Source organism: Atractosteus spatula, chromosome 13 (assembly GCF_055471065.1).
Source record: "Atractosteus spatula isolate fAtrSpa1 chromosome 13, fAtrSpa1.hap1, whole genome shotgun sequence".
NCBI lineage: Eukaryota > Metazoa > Chordata > Actinopteri > Semionotiformes > Lepisosteidae > Atractosteus > Atractosteus spatula.
The window spans coordinates 18,598,941-18,618,334 of NC_142718.1; the positions used below are offsets into that span (position 1 = coordinate 18,598,941).

General features: G+C 39.1%; 1 protein-coding gene across 1 annotated transcript in view; it reads left to right on the forward strand.

The window, feature by feature from the left end:
* pcnt (pericentrin) overlaps positions 1-19,394 on the forward strand; it is a 72,519-nt gene that overhangs the window by 6,531 nt on the left and 46,594 nt on the right. The window contains exons 2-17 of the mRNA XM_088930798.1: positions 1,167-1,346; positions 3,301-3,351; positions 3,995-4,171; positions 5,102-5,251; positions 5,713-5,877; positions 6,374-8,629; positions 8,952-9,047; positions 9,276-9,440; positions 10,219-10,474; positions 10,886-10,965; positions 13,528-13,699; positions 14,098-14,231; positions 15,577-15,688; positions 16,011-16,257; positions 18,200-18,278; positions 18,649-18,865. Coding sequence (XP_088786924.1) covers positions 1,167-1,346; positions 3,301-3,351; positions 3,995-4,171; positions 5,102-5,251; positions 5,713-5,877; positions 6,374-8,629; positions 8,952-9,047; positions 9,276-9,440; positions 10,219-10,474; positions 10,886-10,965; positions 13,528-13,699; positions 14,098-14,231; positions 15,577-15,688; positions 16,011-16,257; positions 18,200-18,278; positions 18,649-18,865 — 4,537 coding nt within the window. The remainder of the gene's footprint in view (positions 1-1,166; positions 1,347-3,300; positions 3,352-3,994; positions 4,172-5,101; positions 5,252-5,712; positions 5,878-6,373; positions 8,630-8,951; positions 9,048-9,275; positions 9,441-10,218; positions 10,475-10,885; positions 10,966-13,527; positions 13,700-14,097; positions 14,232-15,576; positions 15,689-16,010; positions 16,258-18,199; positions 18,279-18,648; positions 18,866-19,394) is intronic.

Genomic DNA, 19,394 nt, shown 5'->3' on the forward strand with positions numbered 1-19,394 from the left:
TCAATTGAGTTGGCCAGAAGTAAATCAAGGGTTTGGGTTGATGAATATTATACAGAACAAGCAATGCTAATGTAACTTCATGCATTTCTGATTTCTCCAATTCACACATGGATGCAGAAGTAGGTCGCAATCACAGTCCCCTTATGCATAGTTCTAGAGTTTCTGCTCTGATTAAATCATTGTGACAAAAGGCGGTACTTTGTCTGATTGGAGATGTTTTTTCTTCCTCAGCAGAAGCCTTTACAACGAAAACTAAATTGACAGTTTTAAGCCTTTTGAAGTGACATTTTGTTGTTTCTCAATTTTAGAACATTAGAGGTGAATTTAATTCTACGGTTTAAAATTTGTCCACCAATGTGCATTATTTGAATCCATAACTGTCACTTACTGTTATTAACCTTGGTGAAGAGCTTCCCTGTTGGAAGGTGATCAAGTCCTATTTGTCAAGGGAGGCAGTCATGAGCAATGCTGGCTGTACGTAAGTGTCTCTGTTTCAGATGCTCTAATCTATCATAAGCTGCTTAAGGAGAAATAGAGAGATGGGCAGTGGAATTAACTACAATACTGGGACGCCGGTATTGTAGTGTTACTGCTGGACACGGTAACGTTTGTAGAAGGCTTGCAGCAGAGTGTGGTTTTTATTCAACTGCTGTTAGAGAACCTGCAATCTATCTGGATTTAAGTAATGAACATGCTGGAAATTAAGAAGTTCAGATACTTGCTGTATGGACTAAAACTGGCATGATGACCTGTTGCAAAATTATTTTTATTCCTTTTTTTAAGAGGGATTCTCTTTTGTGATGAGAAGCCATCAAAACGGACACTTTCTCGCATAAGGATACATTTCAGAGGCTTTTTTCCTTAACTTGCTTTGCTAATAGGACAATTAATGGCAGCACCATTGAACTCTGGGGATTAAATGCTGTTGTTTAACTTTTGTGTTCCTTGCTCTCTGTTCCTTTTTCTGTAGGATTCTGAGATTTTTTTTTAAGACTTAAATCATAAGTGTTTCATGATCATTGAAAGGACAACCTGTGAGTCTCCTAAAGCTTAGTCTCTCTGACCAGCGATCAGTCTTCCTCCTGTAAGAGCATGCTGATCCTGTGGTCCTGCTACCTCTTCCTCACTTACCTCTCCCTGTATCTTTCCTTTACCTTCCTTCGCAGCTTGCTCACTTCCGACAGCGAAAAGCAAAAGGTGACAGCACGCATCCGCCGAAAAAGACGTCGAAGAGGAAGGGCGCGGCTGTCCACTCGCATGACCTTTCAGCGCAAGAGCGCCCACTAGGAACAGAAGAACTTTTGACTGACAGTGCACTAAAACAAAGCAACAGGACAGCCAAAGAGGTGACTCATACAAGCTACTCATTATTTTGAATTACTAATTTACACTAGGTTATGTGGAAAGCTTGTGCTTTTATTTTGGCTATTGAAATCTGTGAGCAAGAGCATGTCTTTACTGTATTTTGTATTTGCTCTTACGTGTAGTGGGCAAAAAATGAAAATAAAATGAGGGACAAAATGGCATTAAAAGTAAGGGCTTCCACACAGGTGTGGCTCATGTTAAATAAGAATATAACATCCCAGCATGCTTTGGGGCTTGTCTAAAAATGCTGGACAAGCTTGGTTGCCTATAATAATGGCTAGGATGGCATCAGGAGGAGACATTGGTGACGTTGAGAGATGAGTGATTGTTGGGGTGCATTTTGCAGGGGCTTCAGTGACCAAAATGGCTCAGCTTGCTGATGTTTGAAGAGTCTTAGGTGATGTCAACATGGAACTCGGATCATTCCAGGGTCCGTGCATGAATTCGACGTGAAAGTCAAGTCAGACAAGCAACTGCAGATCAATTGACTGCAAATTATGCCAGCTTTAAGAATGGTTTGCTGAACATCACAGATCAGGATACCATAGTCAGGTTGCAGTTTACAATCGGTCACAACTAGCAATCACATTTGCATGCCTAATGGTGCAAAGAGCAGAGGCAGTGGAGAAATATGGTTCAGACTGATTAATCTAACCATGTTCTCAACAAATGGATGAGTGTGTGTAGCACATAAGAGTAACTTAAAGAACTCTGCAACTCGGCATGTGCCATTTCCTTAAAAGACATGTCTATTCTAATAGCTATAACATTTCTTTCTGGATGCGAGGGGTTTTACCATGTGACAACTCCCCCTTTCTTGGAGCACAAGTGGTCGTTCAGTGGTGTTATGAGTCTGACCCTGGTGTTATCCGTATATCATGGCTTTCTCAGTCACCATATCTGATCCTAATTGAGCATTTATGGGATATGCTGGAACAACACCAGGTATGAGCCGATTGACTTTTTTGTAAAATGGTGCCACATCTGCAGATTTCCGGGCACCTTTCTGCACCATGACATAGTCTGCCAGCTGCACTGGACACATGTGGTGAGCCAGTGATTATCCATTGGGGTTTCCATTTTTTGTACTCTACCTTTATGTTCCTATTTGCTTAAAAATACTTTATGGCTGCGTATTGTCTTTTGATGTTTGAGAATCGATGTACTGTCGATGAGATTCATCAAATATTAATAGCAGCTACAAATCTAGCAATACTTACCTCTGGATTAGATCATTAGCTATAACTTAAATATGATTTCTGGCATGAGGGTTTTTTTTCCATTTCTCATGGCTGACGAGAATATTGAACTAAAGTTTTGTAATCCATTGATTAAAATAGAATTTGGTTTGCCTTTTCTTGCTTGGTTTTTGTCTGAGAAACTTTATTTCTATGTAGCAGTAGTTCAATGTATTGTGAAACAGGTGCTTCAACCTATTCTTTGGCTTCATTACTCAGTCACCAAGACCATTGTGCTACACCCTGCAAATACTGGTTATGTCTGAAAAGCTCCTGCCTCATCTGATTCGATAGCTGTACTATTGAAAACTAGAATTTACTTTTGTGTCGTATGTGAGATGAGGTAGTCAGTCTAACAGCTGAGCAGCAGTACAGCTTTCAATTGAATACTGTTCCAGAAAATGTAGGTCAGAATGCTAAATCTGTATTAAACCATCAAATTTAAAATGACTTAGCACCTGAAAAGTTGATCAACATTTCATTATTTCCCCACTACAAGACACGTGCTGGTCCAGTTTTATACTGGTTTATTCTATCTAAATGCAAGGCTTCAGCCTGTGTCAGAACATTGTTAATGTGACTGTGTGCAAAATATGATTTTGAGAACATTGATGCATGCAAGACATGCCAGCTAGCTTATGTAGCTTCTGTTTGTTTTTGAAGGTGCACATAATTTATAATGTTTTTCTTTCTCTAGACTGAAGGTGAATTATCAAGCACTAGCACTATAGGAGACTCTCATACAGAAGTAAGTAAAGGTTTTTTTTTTCCAGAAAGCATTGTCAAAAATATCCCCATTTGATTTCTTGCTGTTGAACGCTGTAGTGTAGACTTATACTTCAGAAAATTATACATTTAAATTATTATATTAAATGTAGTTAAGGTTGCATAATATTTGTTCCTTGCTGGCCAGGTTTTCAGAACTGTCCTTCCTAGTAGCAAACGGTTAACATTTTGGGCAAAACCAGTTCTGTGGAATATGTTAACAGAAATGCAATAAAGCTACTAAAGTACTATGTTCATGCTGTTGATGATCAACTATTTAAAAAAAATGATAATAATATTTTTTCCTCTTTCAGTTACATTGCTTTGAAATGTAATTGTTTTTATCATTTAAAATAAAAATGCAAAAATCTGGCTCATTCCATTCAAGGCTTATGATCAGAAAAATTTACTTGTCTTTCAGATCAATAATAGAGTAGATCTGAGAATAGTGGTTAGTGTACTGGCATTTTTGTTGTTTCCCTAGTCTCAATTTTATGCAAGCAACTGAGGGAAGACACCTTCTCCTGCAGTGTGGAAATAGGCCATCTTTGGAGCTGCTGTAAAGAGACAGTGACGCAACTAATCCTTCATAAGAGGATGATTATACGTATTGGCTTTATTTTTAGGAAGAGCTGAATTCCAGCATAGATCAGGCCCGACTGGATGTTGAGGTTTATAAGGCACGAATAGTGGACCTGGAAGAGAGACTCCTGGGAAAACAAACTGCGGTTGATCAACTGAGCATTGAGGTGGAGCACCTTAAAGAGAAATTGGCTTTGCAGACTGGTGCCGAGCAGCTTCAGGTAATTGAGATAGTTTCATTTAGGGATGGCCAGTCCTGGTCCAGAGTGCTGGTATGTTTGCATGTTTTCTAGGTCTTGTTGAAGCAGCAATGTTTGAATGACTGAATCACTGGGAGAAGTGGTTATGTTCATCCAGTTAGGCCAATAATAAGCTAATTAAGATAATAAATTGGAGAGCTGGAATGAACTTCTGCAGATATCTGCAATATTAAAACCCCAAAGGTCTGGAAACCTGCTGCTTGCTACTATACATCCTGTTCATTTTTAATAAATTGCTTTCAGTTTAATTACTCAAAGCAATCTTCAATTACTGAATGATGGAAAAATTGCTGTATGTTGGAAAATTGTCAATTCAAATTTAACCATATTTTTCTCTGAGCACCAGGAATGGCAAGTGACAGTGGTATAACTATTAACTGGAAGTTCAGGAAAAAATTAAGGGCAGTGAAGGCTTTAAGGTTGAAGGGTTAGCAATGTGCACTTCTGTACTTTTGAAAGTGATAAAGTCTCTGAGTTTTATAACCTGAAACATCTCGTCATGATTTGAAATGAATTTTGTTCCTGCCTTTTCTTAAAGCATTCACAGACCCAAATACTGCGTGTATTAGTGTTGCTATATATTTCTTGCAGTAATTACCCGGGCAAACAAAGCAACTTTTTCTAAGCAACTAATTTCCTTTTTATGTAAAACCATAACCTTTTTTTTAAATGTTAATCATAGGTATTTTTAATGTTAGAGCTATAAACCAGCAAGAGATCATTAAGTGAAACATGCTGACATTTGTTTTTGCTCAGACAATCTATATATAGCTTTTATATACAAGCTACATGATTTAATTTGGTGCATTTATTTTAAATCACAAATGATAACCTTTTGCAATCATTAGGTAGATTTTAATTCCAAATACCTTTTCTATCTCAACCTCTAAGGAACTTGAAACGGCTGTACGCAACCGTGATGAAGTCATTTCCCAGCTCACCACCAACCTGCAGCAGGCCTATCAGAACAGGGAGGAGGTTCAATTAGAAGCCTTACAGCTCACTGATCAAATCCAAGCGCTTCAGCTGCAGCTGCAAGACGTGAGTAAGATGGATCTTATCAGGAGTGTTACAATAATTTGTACATGCCCCGAAAAGGCATGTCATTAAGGTCCTTGACCATATGTTTAAGCTGATCTGAATACTATCGCCTGCACACTCATCAAATTTTTTAAAACTTTTTTTTTTGCTTCACCCCAGTGAGTTGGCCAACTAAGCCCACCACACCATTGGCAATGCATAAGTATATAGCAGTGCTTAAGATGTAAGAGAGTTTGATATATGATGCAATAATATTGCTTCAATACTTAAATTTTACAGATCGATATATGAAAATAATGACAAATACCCAGCTACCTCATTTATCCCAGCACTAGAATGCACAGAATTCTCGAGACACCTTTGATTCCCTCTTTACCTGCTGCACACATTGAGGCAGTGGGATTGTGTAATTATGTCTAATGTATTAAGATGGTATGTTATAAACACTTCTTAAATTGCAGGCAAGTGACATCTTGAGGTCAAAGTGCCTTGGGTGTGCAGAGATAGTCCAGTCGCAGCAGCAGATACACCCCTTTACACAGAATCCGAAGGATAAGAGCTCACAACTGGATTCATTACAGAAAGAGGCTCTGAAACTAGAGCAAAAAGTTGAAGAGTTGCAGCAGGTTAGTCTTTTCAACATTATGACAAGATTTGAGAAAGCAAGGAAACAAAGACTTCATTAAACACCTGATTGTCTTGGTTATTTTAAGTAAATTAGATTGGAACTGTGATGTCCTTTGGAAGCATAACCGTGTTGGTTTAAAGCTTTATGTTGTAGTAAAGTAGGTTTACGTATTTGTTTCACTTTGGGATTTATTGGTTTTCATTAGTTACTATTTACAAAATGGTACTAATATTACTTCACACAACCAAGAGATCTATTACTTTAAATACACATGCACTCGTGTATACATTTTTATAGTTTAAACACTTAATCTAAATGTCCTTTTTATAGTCTTCAAATTCCCCCCAGATTCATCAAAATAGCTTGATGAAATAATGCTGAAGGGATTTTATTTGTTGTATGGAGGTACTATATCATAAAATAGACAGATCAATGATTTTTGCATGAAAATGCTTAATACTTTAATTCAACCTTTCTTTTTATGTGCTTTATAGAATACCGGAGATCAGCAGACTCTGCTTACGAAGAAGGATGATGTAATTACACAGCTGCAGCAAAGACTGAGTTGCACAGAGAGTACTATATCTGAGTTACAACATATACTTTTGCTCAGGGACAAGGAAGTGCTGGAGCTCCGAAATGAGGTGCTTGTGTTGTCTGCAAGTCAGGAGCAGCAGATGTCTATTGAGGATGTCTGGAACCATGAGAACAGTATTCGTGCTCAGCTCCAGAGGCTGAAGAATGAGTTGGAGAAAGCTAATAAAGTAAACGAAGATGAAAAAAAGCGTGCCTCCCATTTGGAAGATCAGATCAAAGAGATGGAGAAAGAGAGGAAAGACATGGAAGATCAGCTTGCGCGTTTTCAGGAAGATTTGAGACTTGCAAGAGAGCAGGCAAAAGAAGCCTTGCGGTACAAAGAAGAAAAGGAGAAGATGAATGAAGAGATCCTAAAGCTAGGTGCTACTGTTCAGAAGCTGGAAGTAAAACTTCAAGAGGGAGAGGAGGCTACTAGACAGCTCACGGAGAAATATGAAGCTGATATCTCGAATTGCAATTTACAGCTACAGAAGCTGGAGCGGGAGAAGGAGACTGCTTTGGCTCAGCTGGCTGAGTCTAGTGAGGGTGCTCTAAGACTTTTGCGTGATGAGCACAGGCTGGAAGTCCAGCAACTTCAGCAGCATCTAGAAACTCAGCATGGCCAAAGCATGGATATTTACAGACAGAGCATTGAGGATCTAAAGAAGAATCTGAATGAAATCAAAGCTAGAAAAGATCAGGCAAACAAAGAAACTGCTAGCGAGTCCCAAGAAGTTTTTGATTGCTCCTTTGCTCAAGATGATGGCCAGTTAATGGAGAAGTACTTGACTTCCACAAAGCCAAGAGATAGCTCATGGGTGGATGAATGTGTTGAACAAAGCCTTAATGAGGATTCTGAGAATCACAGGTTTGAACTTGACAGTGAGCATTTGTTTCACTCAGATACAGCAGGTTCAGTTCAAGATGAGCTTGAATTGTCCGAGGATCTAACTGGACTTTTACCTCAAAACAATCTTAAGCCTGAATTAGGTGGAGAGTCTTTATCTTCAGTGCAGTGGCAGAAGTATACATCTGCCTTGCAGGAGCTGGATGGAAGTGGTAACGACATAGATGTGGAAAAAGCTCTTGTAATGCAACAGTGTGCAGATTTGAATGAACAGCTTAATGCCAAAGAGAAGCATTTGGAAATACTCCAAGCTGAGGTAAATGAGATCTCGGAGAAGTGGAAGAAGGCAAGTGAAGAACTTGAAGTTATGCGGTTGGAGGTAGAAAAACAGCAGAAAATTAATGAAGAGATAAATTGTAAGAAATCTCAAGAGAACTTAAATGATAAATTTAACCTTTTTGGAAATCCACAGGACCATCATGAAAAAACTCAGGAAACCAATCCCATGGTTAAAGAAGCCTCTTTTACTGTTAGTATGGATTATATAATTAAGGAACTAAAAGAGGAAAAGGAGTTTCTCTTGACCCAACTGCGAGAACAGGAGAGGTTAGTCAAGGATGTTCAAGAACAGAAGTTGGCTGGTGACTCAGTGACAAGTGAGGTCCAGGCACTCTTTGGTCGTCAGCTCTTGGCCCTGCAAGCACAGCGAGACCAGCTGCAGGCTCAGCTTGAAACCCAGAAAGCTAAACACCAAACTACCTCTGAGCTTCTCGGGCAGAAGACATTAAAGGAGGATTCCTTGCATAGAGAACTTCAACTACTTAAGACGGAGCTTGAAGAGAAGGAGCAGAACCTGAAGAAGATTGTTGAAGAAAAAAATGACTTGGAATCAAGGTTGATATGCATTGAGCAAAATCTTGTGAATGCGGATGAAGCACTCAGTCAGAGCAACAGAGAGAAGACTGATCTGGAGCAGAGACTTGCTGAATTAGATATCAAGGTCAAGAACTTAGGAAGTGTCCTGGAGTCTGAACGCGTGGACTTCAGCAGTCAATTAAAGATTAAATGCCAGGATATTCAGGAGTTTGAGATGCAGATAAAACAAGCTAATATTTTGTACCTCCAAAAAGAAAGCGATTTGGAGCTGGAACTTTCGAAGCTCAAAGAGTCCATGGCGGAACAGGAAAGGGTGCATGGAGAGGCATTGGAATCTCTTGCACTAGAAGAAGCAGAAAAGCTGGAGAAGGCTGTGAAACAGGCTGAGGCTCAGCTCAAAAGCCTGTTTGAAGAAGAAAAATGCAAGGTTGAAGAGCACCATCGAATGGAGGTAAGGGGTGAAGTTGCAAAACATTTTGCAAGAGTACTCCCATTCTTTTGTGAGTTTTATATTCGAATGTTTTGGGCACAAATCTATCTCAGTACAACGCAAAGGGGCTAACACAGAAATGTGTAAGTGGGTTATAATGGTTTGTGAAAATTGATTGTGAAGACTTGTACTTCTACTGTTATATATTAATATTTATTTTTGATATTGTTCTTTATACTGAAGTCAATTTGTAGGAAATGAGTGTCTACCTGGGGTAAAATACTTGGGCAGAAGAGTAATTTGACTTGTGCTTTAGAAGTGTTGGCTCTGCTTGTATTTCTAGATCAAAGAGCTGAATGTAGAGATGGAGAAGAGACTGTCAGAGCTAAAATCAAATTTGGAGGAGGAGCAGAAGAAGCAGATTGGGTTGGTTAAACAGGTATGCGTGTGCCTTCAATTGTTCTCTGCTCTTAGTGGTGTTCAGTTCTACTGCCTGAGGCCAGAGTTTGTTTTGCATAGTGTTATGAATTATTTAGATCTTTTAAATTGAGAATATTTAGTAATTAGTTGAGTTTTCCATTCAGGACCTTAGTATTTAGTAAGTACTAGACAGTTTACCAAGGACTGCAAACCAAAATTGTTTTATTGCCCATACTGATTTGGTCAGATCCACGAGCGTGAGCATGAACGAGAGATTGCTGAGCTCCTCACGAAACAGAAGGAAGAGCTGAGGTGTCTGCGTGCAGAGCTGAACAGTGAACAGCAGGAGCTGTTTGATGAGCTGAAAGAGCGCATGGAAGCAGCTTACCAGGCTGAGCTTCACCAAGTTCAGGTGAGATCAGTGCACATCCCATAACCCTTTGTATGCATTCATTTATTCCATTTTTCTTAAAGAGTTCCATCCTGCTAAAAATGGTTGCTAAGGAATGCTTTTTGTAAGGGTGTAATAGAAAAAACATTTCACATTTAGCTCATAATTTACATTTTATATTTTTGTCTTCCTGGTTCTTTGCTGGTTTACTTTTATATAAAAAGTTCTGTGATTGATTACACAGATTAGGAAACCATATACAGGGGGTAGTGTAAATGGTACTGGTTAATATAGGGCGCAGGAAGGGTAATTAGGAAAAATGGTTAGCTATCATTTCTCACAGTTTGAAGGGATTTTCAAATTCAGTATGTAAGGATGTAATGTTCTTCAACTCTGGTCCAGAGAACCCTAGTTCCACAGGTTTATACAGTAGGTCATAATTTCTTATTATGTGGAATAATTTTGTACGGCAAAGCTCTCAACTTGTTCAAGTGAAGTGATTTAGAGATGTTCTAATAAAAATAAAAACAATGGAGCCTCAAAGGACCTCTTCTGGAAGCTACAAGACTTCGTTGAACCAAGAAACTTACTAAATTTCAAATCGGTCATTAAGTCAGCTTATAATGATTCAGTTCCTAGAAGACTTGTGCTGTGGCTCGTTGGTATGGTAGGCTAACCCCAATTTTGAAGATGAATAGATAAATGAAATTGATATAAGTGAATATTGGAAGCAGGGTTTTTCTTTGGTGATTATGGCAAAGCAGTCGAACTCCCCCCAACTAAGTCCCCTTCCTTCCAGATGGAGAAGCACCTGGAGATAGAGGCGTTGAGACTGAGTCTGACCAACTTGCACACAGCTCAGCTGGAGCTGTCCCAGAACAACCTGCAGCGCGACAAGGAGGCGGCCCTGAGTGAGCTTCAGGAGAGTCTTAATGCCAAGAGGTCACAGGAGAGTGCCATGCTGCAGACTCGCATGCAGTTTGAGCTGGAGCGCCTCCGGGAGCAGCACCGGGAGCAGAGCCAGTGTGTTGCTCGGCAGTATCAGCAGGAGATTGGTGAGTTAAATGGGAAACCATCAGTTTTAAGGTGTTGTATTAATTTCCTGGAATACATTTGATAATTATTTCTTCTTTCATTAATTCTTTGAGTACTTTAAGCTTAAAAGGAAAGGTTTATTGCCATTTATTCTTTATTCCATGTTCACCTCACCTATTTAAAGCACAAGTGGGTTGTCTGTAGTAATTATTCAGTGTTAGTTGAGCTTTTTCTTCACATCCCTTGAGCCTCTGTTATAACTTTGTGTATAAATAGTGGGCCAGTGAATATTAAAATCATATTGTCTACATGAAAATACAATGATTTTAAAACCCCATTTGATTCCACATTCAGATAAGTTTTCAAAACAAAAGTTTCCATGGAGATACATGTTCAATGGCAAATTGTTTCTTGATTCTCTTTTCCCCCAGATGAAATGAAGAATGCATGGGAGACTGACGTATCGGAACTGAAAACCCAAATGGAGGAAAATCACGCCAATAAAATAGAGGTATTGGGATTGCTTTATTCACATTAAAGGTTTTCCGACCTTGTTCTTATGGCTCTATAATACACACAGCCACGATCATAACAGTAGGCTACTAGTAGGCAAAAATTGAAACGCCAAGGTAAATGAGACCTGTTTGTCTATAATTTAGATTCGTGTGACCGCAAGAGGAGACCTCAGTGACTTGGAAATAGGGGCGATTGTTGGGGTGCGTTTGGCAGGAGCTTTATGGAAAGAACTTTTAGATTTAGCATGCAGCTGTGTACTAAGTTGCGGACTAGTTAATCCAGTACTATGTGAAGATCTCCTCCAGCTCTGAGCTAAATTGCAACCACAAACGTGTGAGTCAAAGTTGGAGACCAGCTGAACCTGTGCTAAGGGGTTAGCATTGTTCTAATTGGCAAGAACTGAAGGGAGCTGTGAATCAGAATTTACTGAACAGATTCAAATGTTAATATATAATTTTTCCTTTGTCTTTCATCTTTGTATATACCAATGTCCCTGATGTTAATTTTAATTTAAGAACTGCATTTATGCTTGGATATACCAGATGAGGGTATGTAACTACTAATGTGGTACTCAATTGCAAGCAGTCATGAAACAAATGAATACAGCAGCTCTGGTTTTGAATTTGAAATTGTCATAAAGCGGTTTTTATTTCCATTGATAAATTATTCATAGGAGTTCCTTCAGAAACATAAGCGAACATCGCCCTTTAGGTTTTATATATAGGCTACATTTGTCTGCAATACTATAAAGTAGCCTGTGAAAGTGCATAACTTTTGTTGCACTTCATCCAAGAGTGTTTTTCAGTGTACCCTTATGTTTGCCTACATAACGTATTCTCTGCACCCCCATTTTCCCCAATAACCCTGCTTTCCCTGGGAACCGTAAGATTAGTCCCACCACATAAAAAATACAGCAAATCCATTCAAATGACACTCAGATGTGGCAAACATTTAAGACTTACACTCAGTTTAAATATGTATTTAATTTCAGTTCTCATTACTCCCACAGATATCAGAATATTCTCTATCACATACTAAAGGCTCTACATGCATTAGCTGTAATACTCTTACTAATAATAATAGGCATTAAAAGTCATTATTAGTCAATGACACTTATTAATAGCATATATTAATAAATTAAATTAATGTCAAGTGACTGGAAAGCAATTTTAGTTACATTTTACAATAATTTTATAAGCGACAGATACATGAAGGTCTGAGGGAAGGACATCGGCATAGGGTAACTGAGCACGCACTTCTGTCCACTAAGATCATGCTATCTATGCTTTAATTTGAAATGCAAGGCAAAACGGGCAGGAAGCTAAGAAATCAATTGAATGCAAATTTTAACATGGGGTGTGAATCCAGTTTAATCAAAAACGGTCTGCTAAGAACTCCACAGATTGTAATTGGGTTGCAGTGCACAGACTGCTCATCACAAATGGAAATGCATGCTTGTGAGTCCGGTGGTGCAAAAGCACAGGTAATGCCTATCAAGCATTGGAGAAATGTGTTCAGATGAATCATCTCTCTTTTGCTTGAAAAGAACAGACAAGTGCATGTGTGGTGCCAACCTAAAGAACTCTACAGCCGTGCAACCCCTGATTTTGACAGTGATGGGTTCTGTAATATTAAGGGGCACTTATTCCGTTAAAAGTCAAAATCAGTGTTAATTGTTACTTAATAGTACTGAGTGATCATTTTAATGCCATGTTAAAGCATTTCTTTTCTTAGGCAAGGATGACCATTCCCCCCCCATCCACAGAGCATGTGGTGTCACCCAATGGTTTGAATAGTATGACACTTTCATCCATATGTCATGACCTTCTTAGTCAGCAGATATGAGCCCAACTGTGCATTTATGGGATATTTGGATTGATGTCTGAAAGTTTTCCACCCTCCAGGCTTGAGTTAATTGATGCATCTGTCTTGCAGAACTCTAGACATTGGTAGACTGAGCTTTCTAAAACAAGTGAAGGTGACCCATTGCCCCATAAAGTGATTTTCATATTGCCATTTCCGTTTTCTGTCCACTACCTATATATAAAATGTTATGGTGTGCTTGGTTTTTCCCAAGCAACAACTTATGAATGTTAATATTGGAATATTAAAATTCAGTGAATTATTTATTAACAATCAGATAAGGCAATATCTGAAGTTAAAGTAATCGATTCTACGTTCAAATGACTTTTTTGGTTATGAACTCTCAAAGGTTAAAACTTATACATTGGTTTTGTCACTAGTGATTGCTGCGTGCTGCTAATTTGGATTTTTCCTACAAAGATCGTGCTTCTTGTTTTCTAAAATTTGATTTGTAAATGTTTTTGTACACTCATTGTGTGCTCATTTTTAACACTTTGCTCATTTTTAACACAAAGGGTTTAAGACCTTTGTGTTTACAGGTCAGTTAATGAAACTGTATACTTGACAGCATACATCTGATTAATAGTGAGAATCTAGTACTAAATTCTACTGAGTAGAAATGAGCTTTTCAAAAAGTTTCCAAATATCCGGTGAAACACTGGAATCAGTGCTTGCATTGCTGTTCTATGTGTAGGCTCTGAAACTGGAATGGAAGGAGGAGTCGGAGAAGAGCCTTGGAGAGCTGCAGCAGAGACTGAATGAGAAACAGGCTCAGCTGGAAGAGCTGCAAAGCCGAAGTCACCAGGAGATCCACAGGCTGGAGGAGCTGCTCAGCATCACTTGTTCAGAAAGAGACGGCGCTACCCGTGAGTACATCTTCCTTCTGCATAATGCATCACATTATCATAATTCTTAGATCTCGCAGAAGGATAGCAGTAATGTATTAAAAATATTGGAAGTCAAAAGACTAGTTGCTTCTTTAACCTCTTGTTGGTGCACCTGTTGGAAAGTACAGTGATTTGCGTGATATACTGGTCCTGAGACTATTTTCAAGTTACAGCACATTTGTACATTTCAATCCATGGAACAGCAAATTAAATGAATCTTAAAACCTTTTTTTCCAGATGGGGGGCGAACTTTCCCTTTTTCAAAAACAGACCACAGACATTTGCTTGTGTATATATATATAGTGTGTTCTTCAGTTTTTCCATGGGTTTCCGATACTGTTAGTCTTGCACTGTACCCAAAGTGTTGCTGTGTCCAGGTGCGCTGGAGGACTTGGAGAAGAAGCACGGTGCCGCTCTGCGGGAGCTGGAGACGAGGCTGCAGGAGGAGCATGCATCCCATTTGCAGGAGCTGACCACCAGAAATTCGGAGAAAGGACAGCTGCAGCAGCAGGCAAGGGCAGCTTATTTAGAACTTCATAGTTCTGTCTCATTGAAACAGGAGTAGCCTGTTCTCGTAACCTGTCTTTTTAGTGTGACTACAGCTGATTAACCTGAGTTGTAAAATTATCCATAGAATTTCATTTAAATCAGGGATGGCAAACATTATGCCAGATCTGTCTCGCGAACCAAGTATTTGTGATTTCAAAAGGAGCATTTTCAACCTAGTAATGAGAGCCTTATTGTTTCATTGAACAAAAATTGTCTACGAGAAGTGGAATTTTAAATATTTTTGTAGAAGCGAATGGAAAACTAGCATACTTGATTTTGACAGGTACATGTTGGAAAAGAACAAGAGCTATAAAAGTTTATTGCTTAGAAAATATTGTTCTGCCTTTTCAGTTTGTAGTTCAGTGTCCTTTATAATCTTGCCCTTTGTGAATTTGGTTTCCCCATTTAACAACACCAAATCAAAAAGTTGATTGCCTCTCACTTTTCATGTTAGTGTTGTTGGTTCCTCAGGTGAAGTTTACAGGTGATCACTAATCCCAAAGCCCATATTCTTGCATTTCAGTCATCTGGTTTACCTGCAGTTATTGTAACATACACCCATAGTCATTCCCCCAGAGAATGCAACATTTTGCATAAGTCAGTTTCTATTACATTTCTGTTACTTGATAAGAAAATCAAGAATGCTAAATTGTCAAAATAAGAACACTGTGTATGATTATTAGTGCATTTAACTGTACTAACTTTTACATATTATGTCATGTGGTACTAGTGTACTAAATTTAAGGCAATGCAAATGTTTTTGACTGCTAGTCTTTCATTCCTTTCTATTACTTAGTTTTATAGTCTAGGGAATTGCTTTCCTTATTTGTGTACGTAACACCTGAAGCACCGGGAATGTTTTGCTGATATTTTAAAAATAAGGCAATAAAATCCTTTGAAGGGAAATGCTTTTTGTAGCAAAAATGGTGAAATAGAGTTATGCTATTAACGTTCATGCTTCATTTTAGCTAAAACTCATAAATCAAGTGTTTATAGCAAGTGGTAGATTTGTTGTTTGCCAAACTGACATTTAGTGAAGATAAAATGACTGCTTATTGCTTTTCAAAGTTGGATTGCAAAAGTGCAAAACACTATGTAATGGTTTTGCCTAGTATTCAAATCAAATCAGGCCCATCATTACAATGAGTTGGACATCCCTGATTTAAACAATTTGCTTGATTGCCTTTTTTTCTGTTAGGCGAATATTTAAATAATTCTTGGATAAGGTAGTTTGATTTTGCAGATGCTGTTCTCCCAGTGCATACGTTGCTATTAAACCTTTTTCTTTCTTTGGCATGGATTAACAGATGGAGAAGCTTCAGGTTGAATATGATGAGCTGAAGTCCCGCTCAGAGCAAGAAGTGGCCAACCTGTGGTCTCAGCTAGAGAGCATGCGTACCAGCCGGCAGGAACTGGGTGGTAGGTGCTTCCAAATTTGTGATGGTCTCCAACTTGGGGAAAATATTCCCTCTTCCCTTTCCTGAGTTGAACAATATTTTTCCAGAGAAATGTTTTAAGGCAAAATGACACTATCACCCCCACCCCCAACAATGTGATGACATTTGATAGATTTTATGTGCTATATTAATATGTCTTATTTTTGAAGCTTTGCCGTTTTCACCATAAACATTACCTTATGGTGAAAGGTTAAACAAAAACTGAATTGCATAGAAGGCATGCACAATGTAAACCGGGCTAAATTCATTAGGTATTGATTGTTTTGTACGCCCCCCCCCCCCAGAGCTTAAAGAGCAGCTGTTAGCACGTTCATCCCATGTGGAAGATCTTGAGCGACTCAAGCAGGAGTTCAACCAGCAGCGCCGAGACCTCCAGGCACACAACGAGCTTGAGCTAGAGAACCTGCGGACATACTTTGAGCAAAGACTCCGCTACGCGGAGGAGAGCTACAGGGAAGAAATAGCAATACTGCAGCTCAGGTTGGAGAAAGGAGCCAAGGAGGAATCTTTCCTAGAGACTGGGGATGTCAGGTTGGTTGGGTTTCTGCTTAGACAGTATCTGAAAGCTGTATGTGCACTTCAACTTTTTTTTTTTCTTAGGTTGCCATTTGAAGGTTTATGTATTATAAGCACTTTTTCAGTGATGAATGTGGCAATGTTTTAGGGTAGTATTGTCACACTCTTCAGCAGGTGGAGTTCAAAGCATCTGTCTAAATTAAAATTCCACTAGCCAGGGAATGCCGATCATGGTCACTTGGTTTGCTTATTCCTGGCAGGGCATAGTATTGGAACAAAAACAGGTGACAAATAGGTAAAAAAATGTCTTGAGTGTCTCCTTAATAAACATTTCAGTAGTGAACAAAAGAGCCCAATTTAGGATAGGTAACAGGTTTATTCCATGCTGAAAAGAAAGGGAATACATTTTGGCCGTTGAGGCTTATTCTATTTTGAGAAAGACAGGGTAGCTGGCAAAGGTTAAATAGACAGGAGAACAAAAGCTGGAAAAGTGGAGGAGGGAGGGGCAGAGAGGCCACTCAGGAAGTGCAAAGTAGAGAGGGGTGGAGAAAGGTGTGAAGTCCAAAACCTGCATGAGAAAAGACTAGATTACACGAAAATAAGTATCATTGAGAGAAGGGGGAAGGTGTGAACCTAGCTTCAGGATGAGTTTAGTTTCTGTTGCATTTCTGCTATGGGAGTTGAGAAACCCTTCTTTGAGAACAGAGACAGAGAGATCAGTGTGATCGTGGCCATCTGAGGTGAAATGAGAAACTATGGGCTTGGAGAAATCTTTAATCTTCACAGCCCTAACATGTTCTCTGAAGCGGTCTCCTAGTCATGCAGTAAATGAGGTTGCTGGAGATACAGGATGTCATCTGGGTGATCTGGAATTGACCTGAAGGGCCCTGAATGAGAGTGTTGATAGATATGTATTTGCAGCGAGTTCTGTTGCAGTGCCTGGTGGGGATGATTGCTGAGTGCGGTCAAGGGAGCTATGAACAAGAAGTTTATATAGCTTGGGTGGTCGGCAATAAATGATGATTGGGTGGTCGGGGAAAAAAGTGTACCGATGGAGGGATCCTCCTGTAAAATGGAGTAGTTGTTAATGATGGTCTTGGGGATAGAAAGGGTATTAGGGTGTTGGGGAAGCACCAAGGGAATGTGTTTATGAGACCAGGAGTTCCTGATCTAGTTGATGATCCGAGGGCTGTTTTTGGCCCAGGTGAGGGCCCTCTCGATAACCTGGGTGGGCTATCCTCTGTTGATGGGGGGGGGGGGGGGGGGGAATGAATTTTGAGTGCTTGGTTCTAAAAATCTATATCGTCACTGCAGAGTCGACGTAGCGTGAGGACTGTGAAAAGGGAATGAAAAGAGCTGTTCAGAAGATAGCTGTGTGAATCTGTGGGTTTGTAATAGACCGAGGTAGAGAGTTATAGATGGTTAATACATAAATATATGTCTAGAAATGGAAGAGTGGTGGAAGATATGTTAACTTTATATTTGAGGGATGGCGCCAGAACGCTCACCACACGTCGGTTATCAGTGGGGAGGAGAGCAGAGTAATGAAGCCAGTTCATAGAGGGAGATTATTAGGAGACCATGATTGGTAAGGGCCAAAGGGAAATTTGGCCAGGATGCCGGGGTTATACCCCTACTCTTTTTGAGAAATGCCCTGGGCTTTTTAATGACCACAGAGAGTCAGGATTATTTGAACATTACATTTGTGACTCTCAGGGATCACATTGTTACACACCCCATTTTCAGCAAAGCTGTTTTTTTTTTAAACTATGGTACATTCAAGTCATATCTTGTAAGTTAATTCTGATAGTCTGCCTTGTTACAGAAACATTTGAAATGTAGTTTAATAAAATGCGAGGTCTTAGCCATTCTAATTTGAAATCTGTCAAGGTTGACCATTTTTTCCTTGCTCTACTGAATCTTTTTGGTTGACTTTGAATGTTTCATGTTGCTGCAGTTGCCTATCTGAAGGAATAGTGGATGAAGAGAGAAGTGACCTCTTAGGGGAAATTACTCAAAAACTGGAAAAGCATAAAGTAAGGAATTTTCTGAAAACCTTATCAAGACCTGTTGCGGTTGTCAGTGCTTTCATGCATGAGTTAACATAACATAAATGATGGGTAATAAATGTTATCCTGCAATATGGAAAGCTCACAGTAGTATTTTGTAAGGATGTACAATGTTATAGTGAGCAGTGCTACTTTATTCCTATTCCTTAATGTAGAAGGGTTTTAATGTTAAATTTGGCAAACCTAGAAATTCTGTACTCTGTTTTTTTGTACAACAGAAGAGGATAGAAAGTTTACATGTACCTGTACATTTTAGGGCTAAATCATCCAGCTACACAAAAGCCTTTAAATAAATTGTGCATTATCAGGCTCAGTTGTGGCTTATTCCCTCGAACAGGAGGAGCTGGACTCCCTTCGCCTGCAACTGGAGGAGAAACGCAAGCAAGAGCTTGAAAATGTGAAATCTTACTTGTTACTTCAGTATAAGGAGGACTTATTACAAGTGAAAACTGACCTTGCTGACCGTTATTTCTCGGAGATTGAAGATTTAAAAACAAAACACATTCTGGATCTGGAGCAGTTGCGGGCTAAACTGTCCGACAACCACATCAAAGGTTAGTTATCTACTTTTTTTAATTTGTTATGGTTGGTTTTAAGTCTCTCAATCAGAAACCTAACCTAATTTTGTTGTGACTTCCTGCTATTAAAATATATCTGAAAGAAAAATCACAGAACTTTTGTTTAATGCCTTGCCGTTTTTAAGTTTAACAAACATTTGTTGTTCTTTGCGATTCTGTGTAACAGTGTTTGTTTATTTTTTTTTTTTGGTTTGGAAAAACTTTCCTGTTTCACCATCAAAATATAACCGACTACTAAAACTAAACTATTTGCTTGTGTTGAGAGCTAACTTTTTGAAAACTTAAAGATTAGTCAAGACACAGTTAATTGAACAGTCTGAGTACCATCTTATGAGAGGTTGACCTGTCTTTAGGGATGCATGTTGGTGCACATTTGTTTTGCAGTCTGCATTGTCCAATAAATTCACTGAATCTGAAGAACCAATTGCATAACTTCAGTCCATCACCACAAACCTGTGGTAGCTGTTTGTATGTGTGTACTCAACATAGTGGTGAACACAATAGC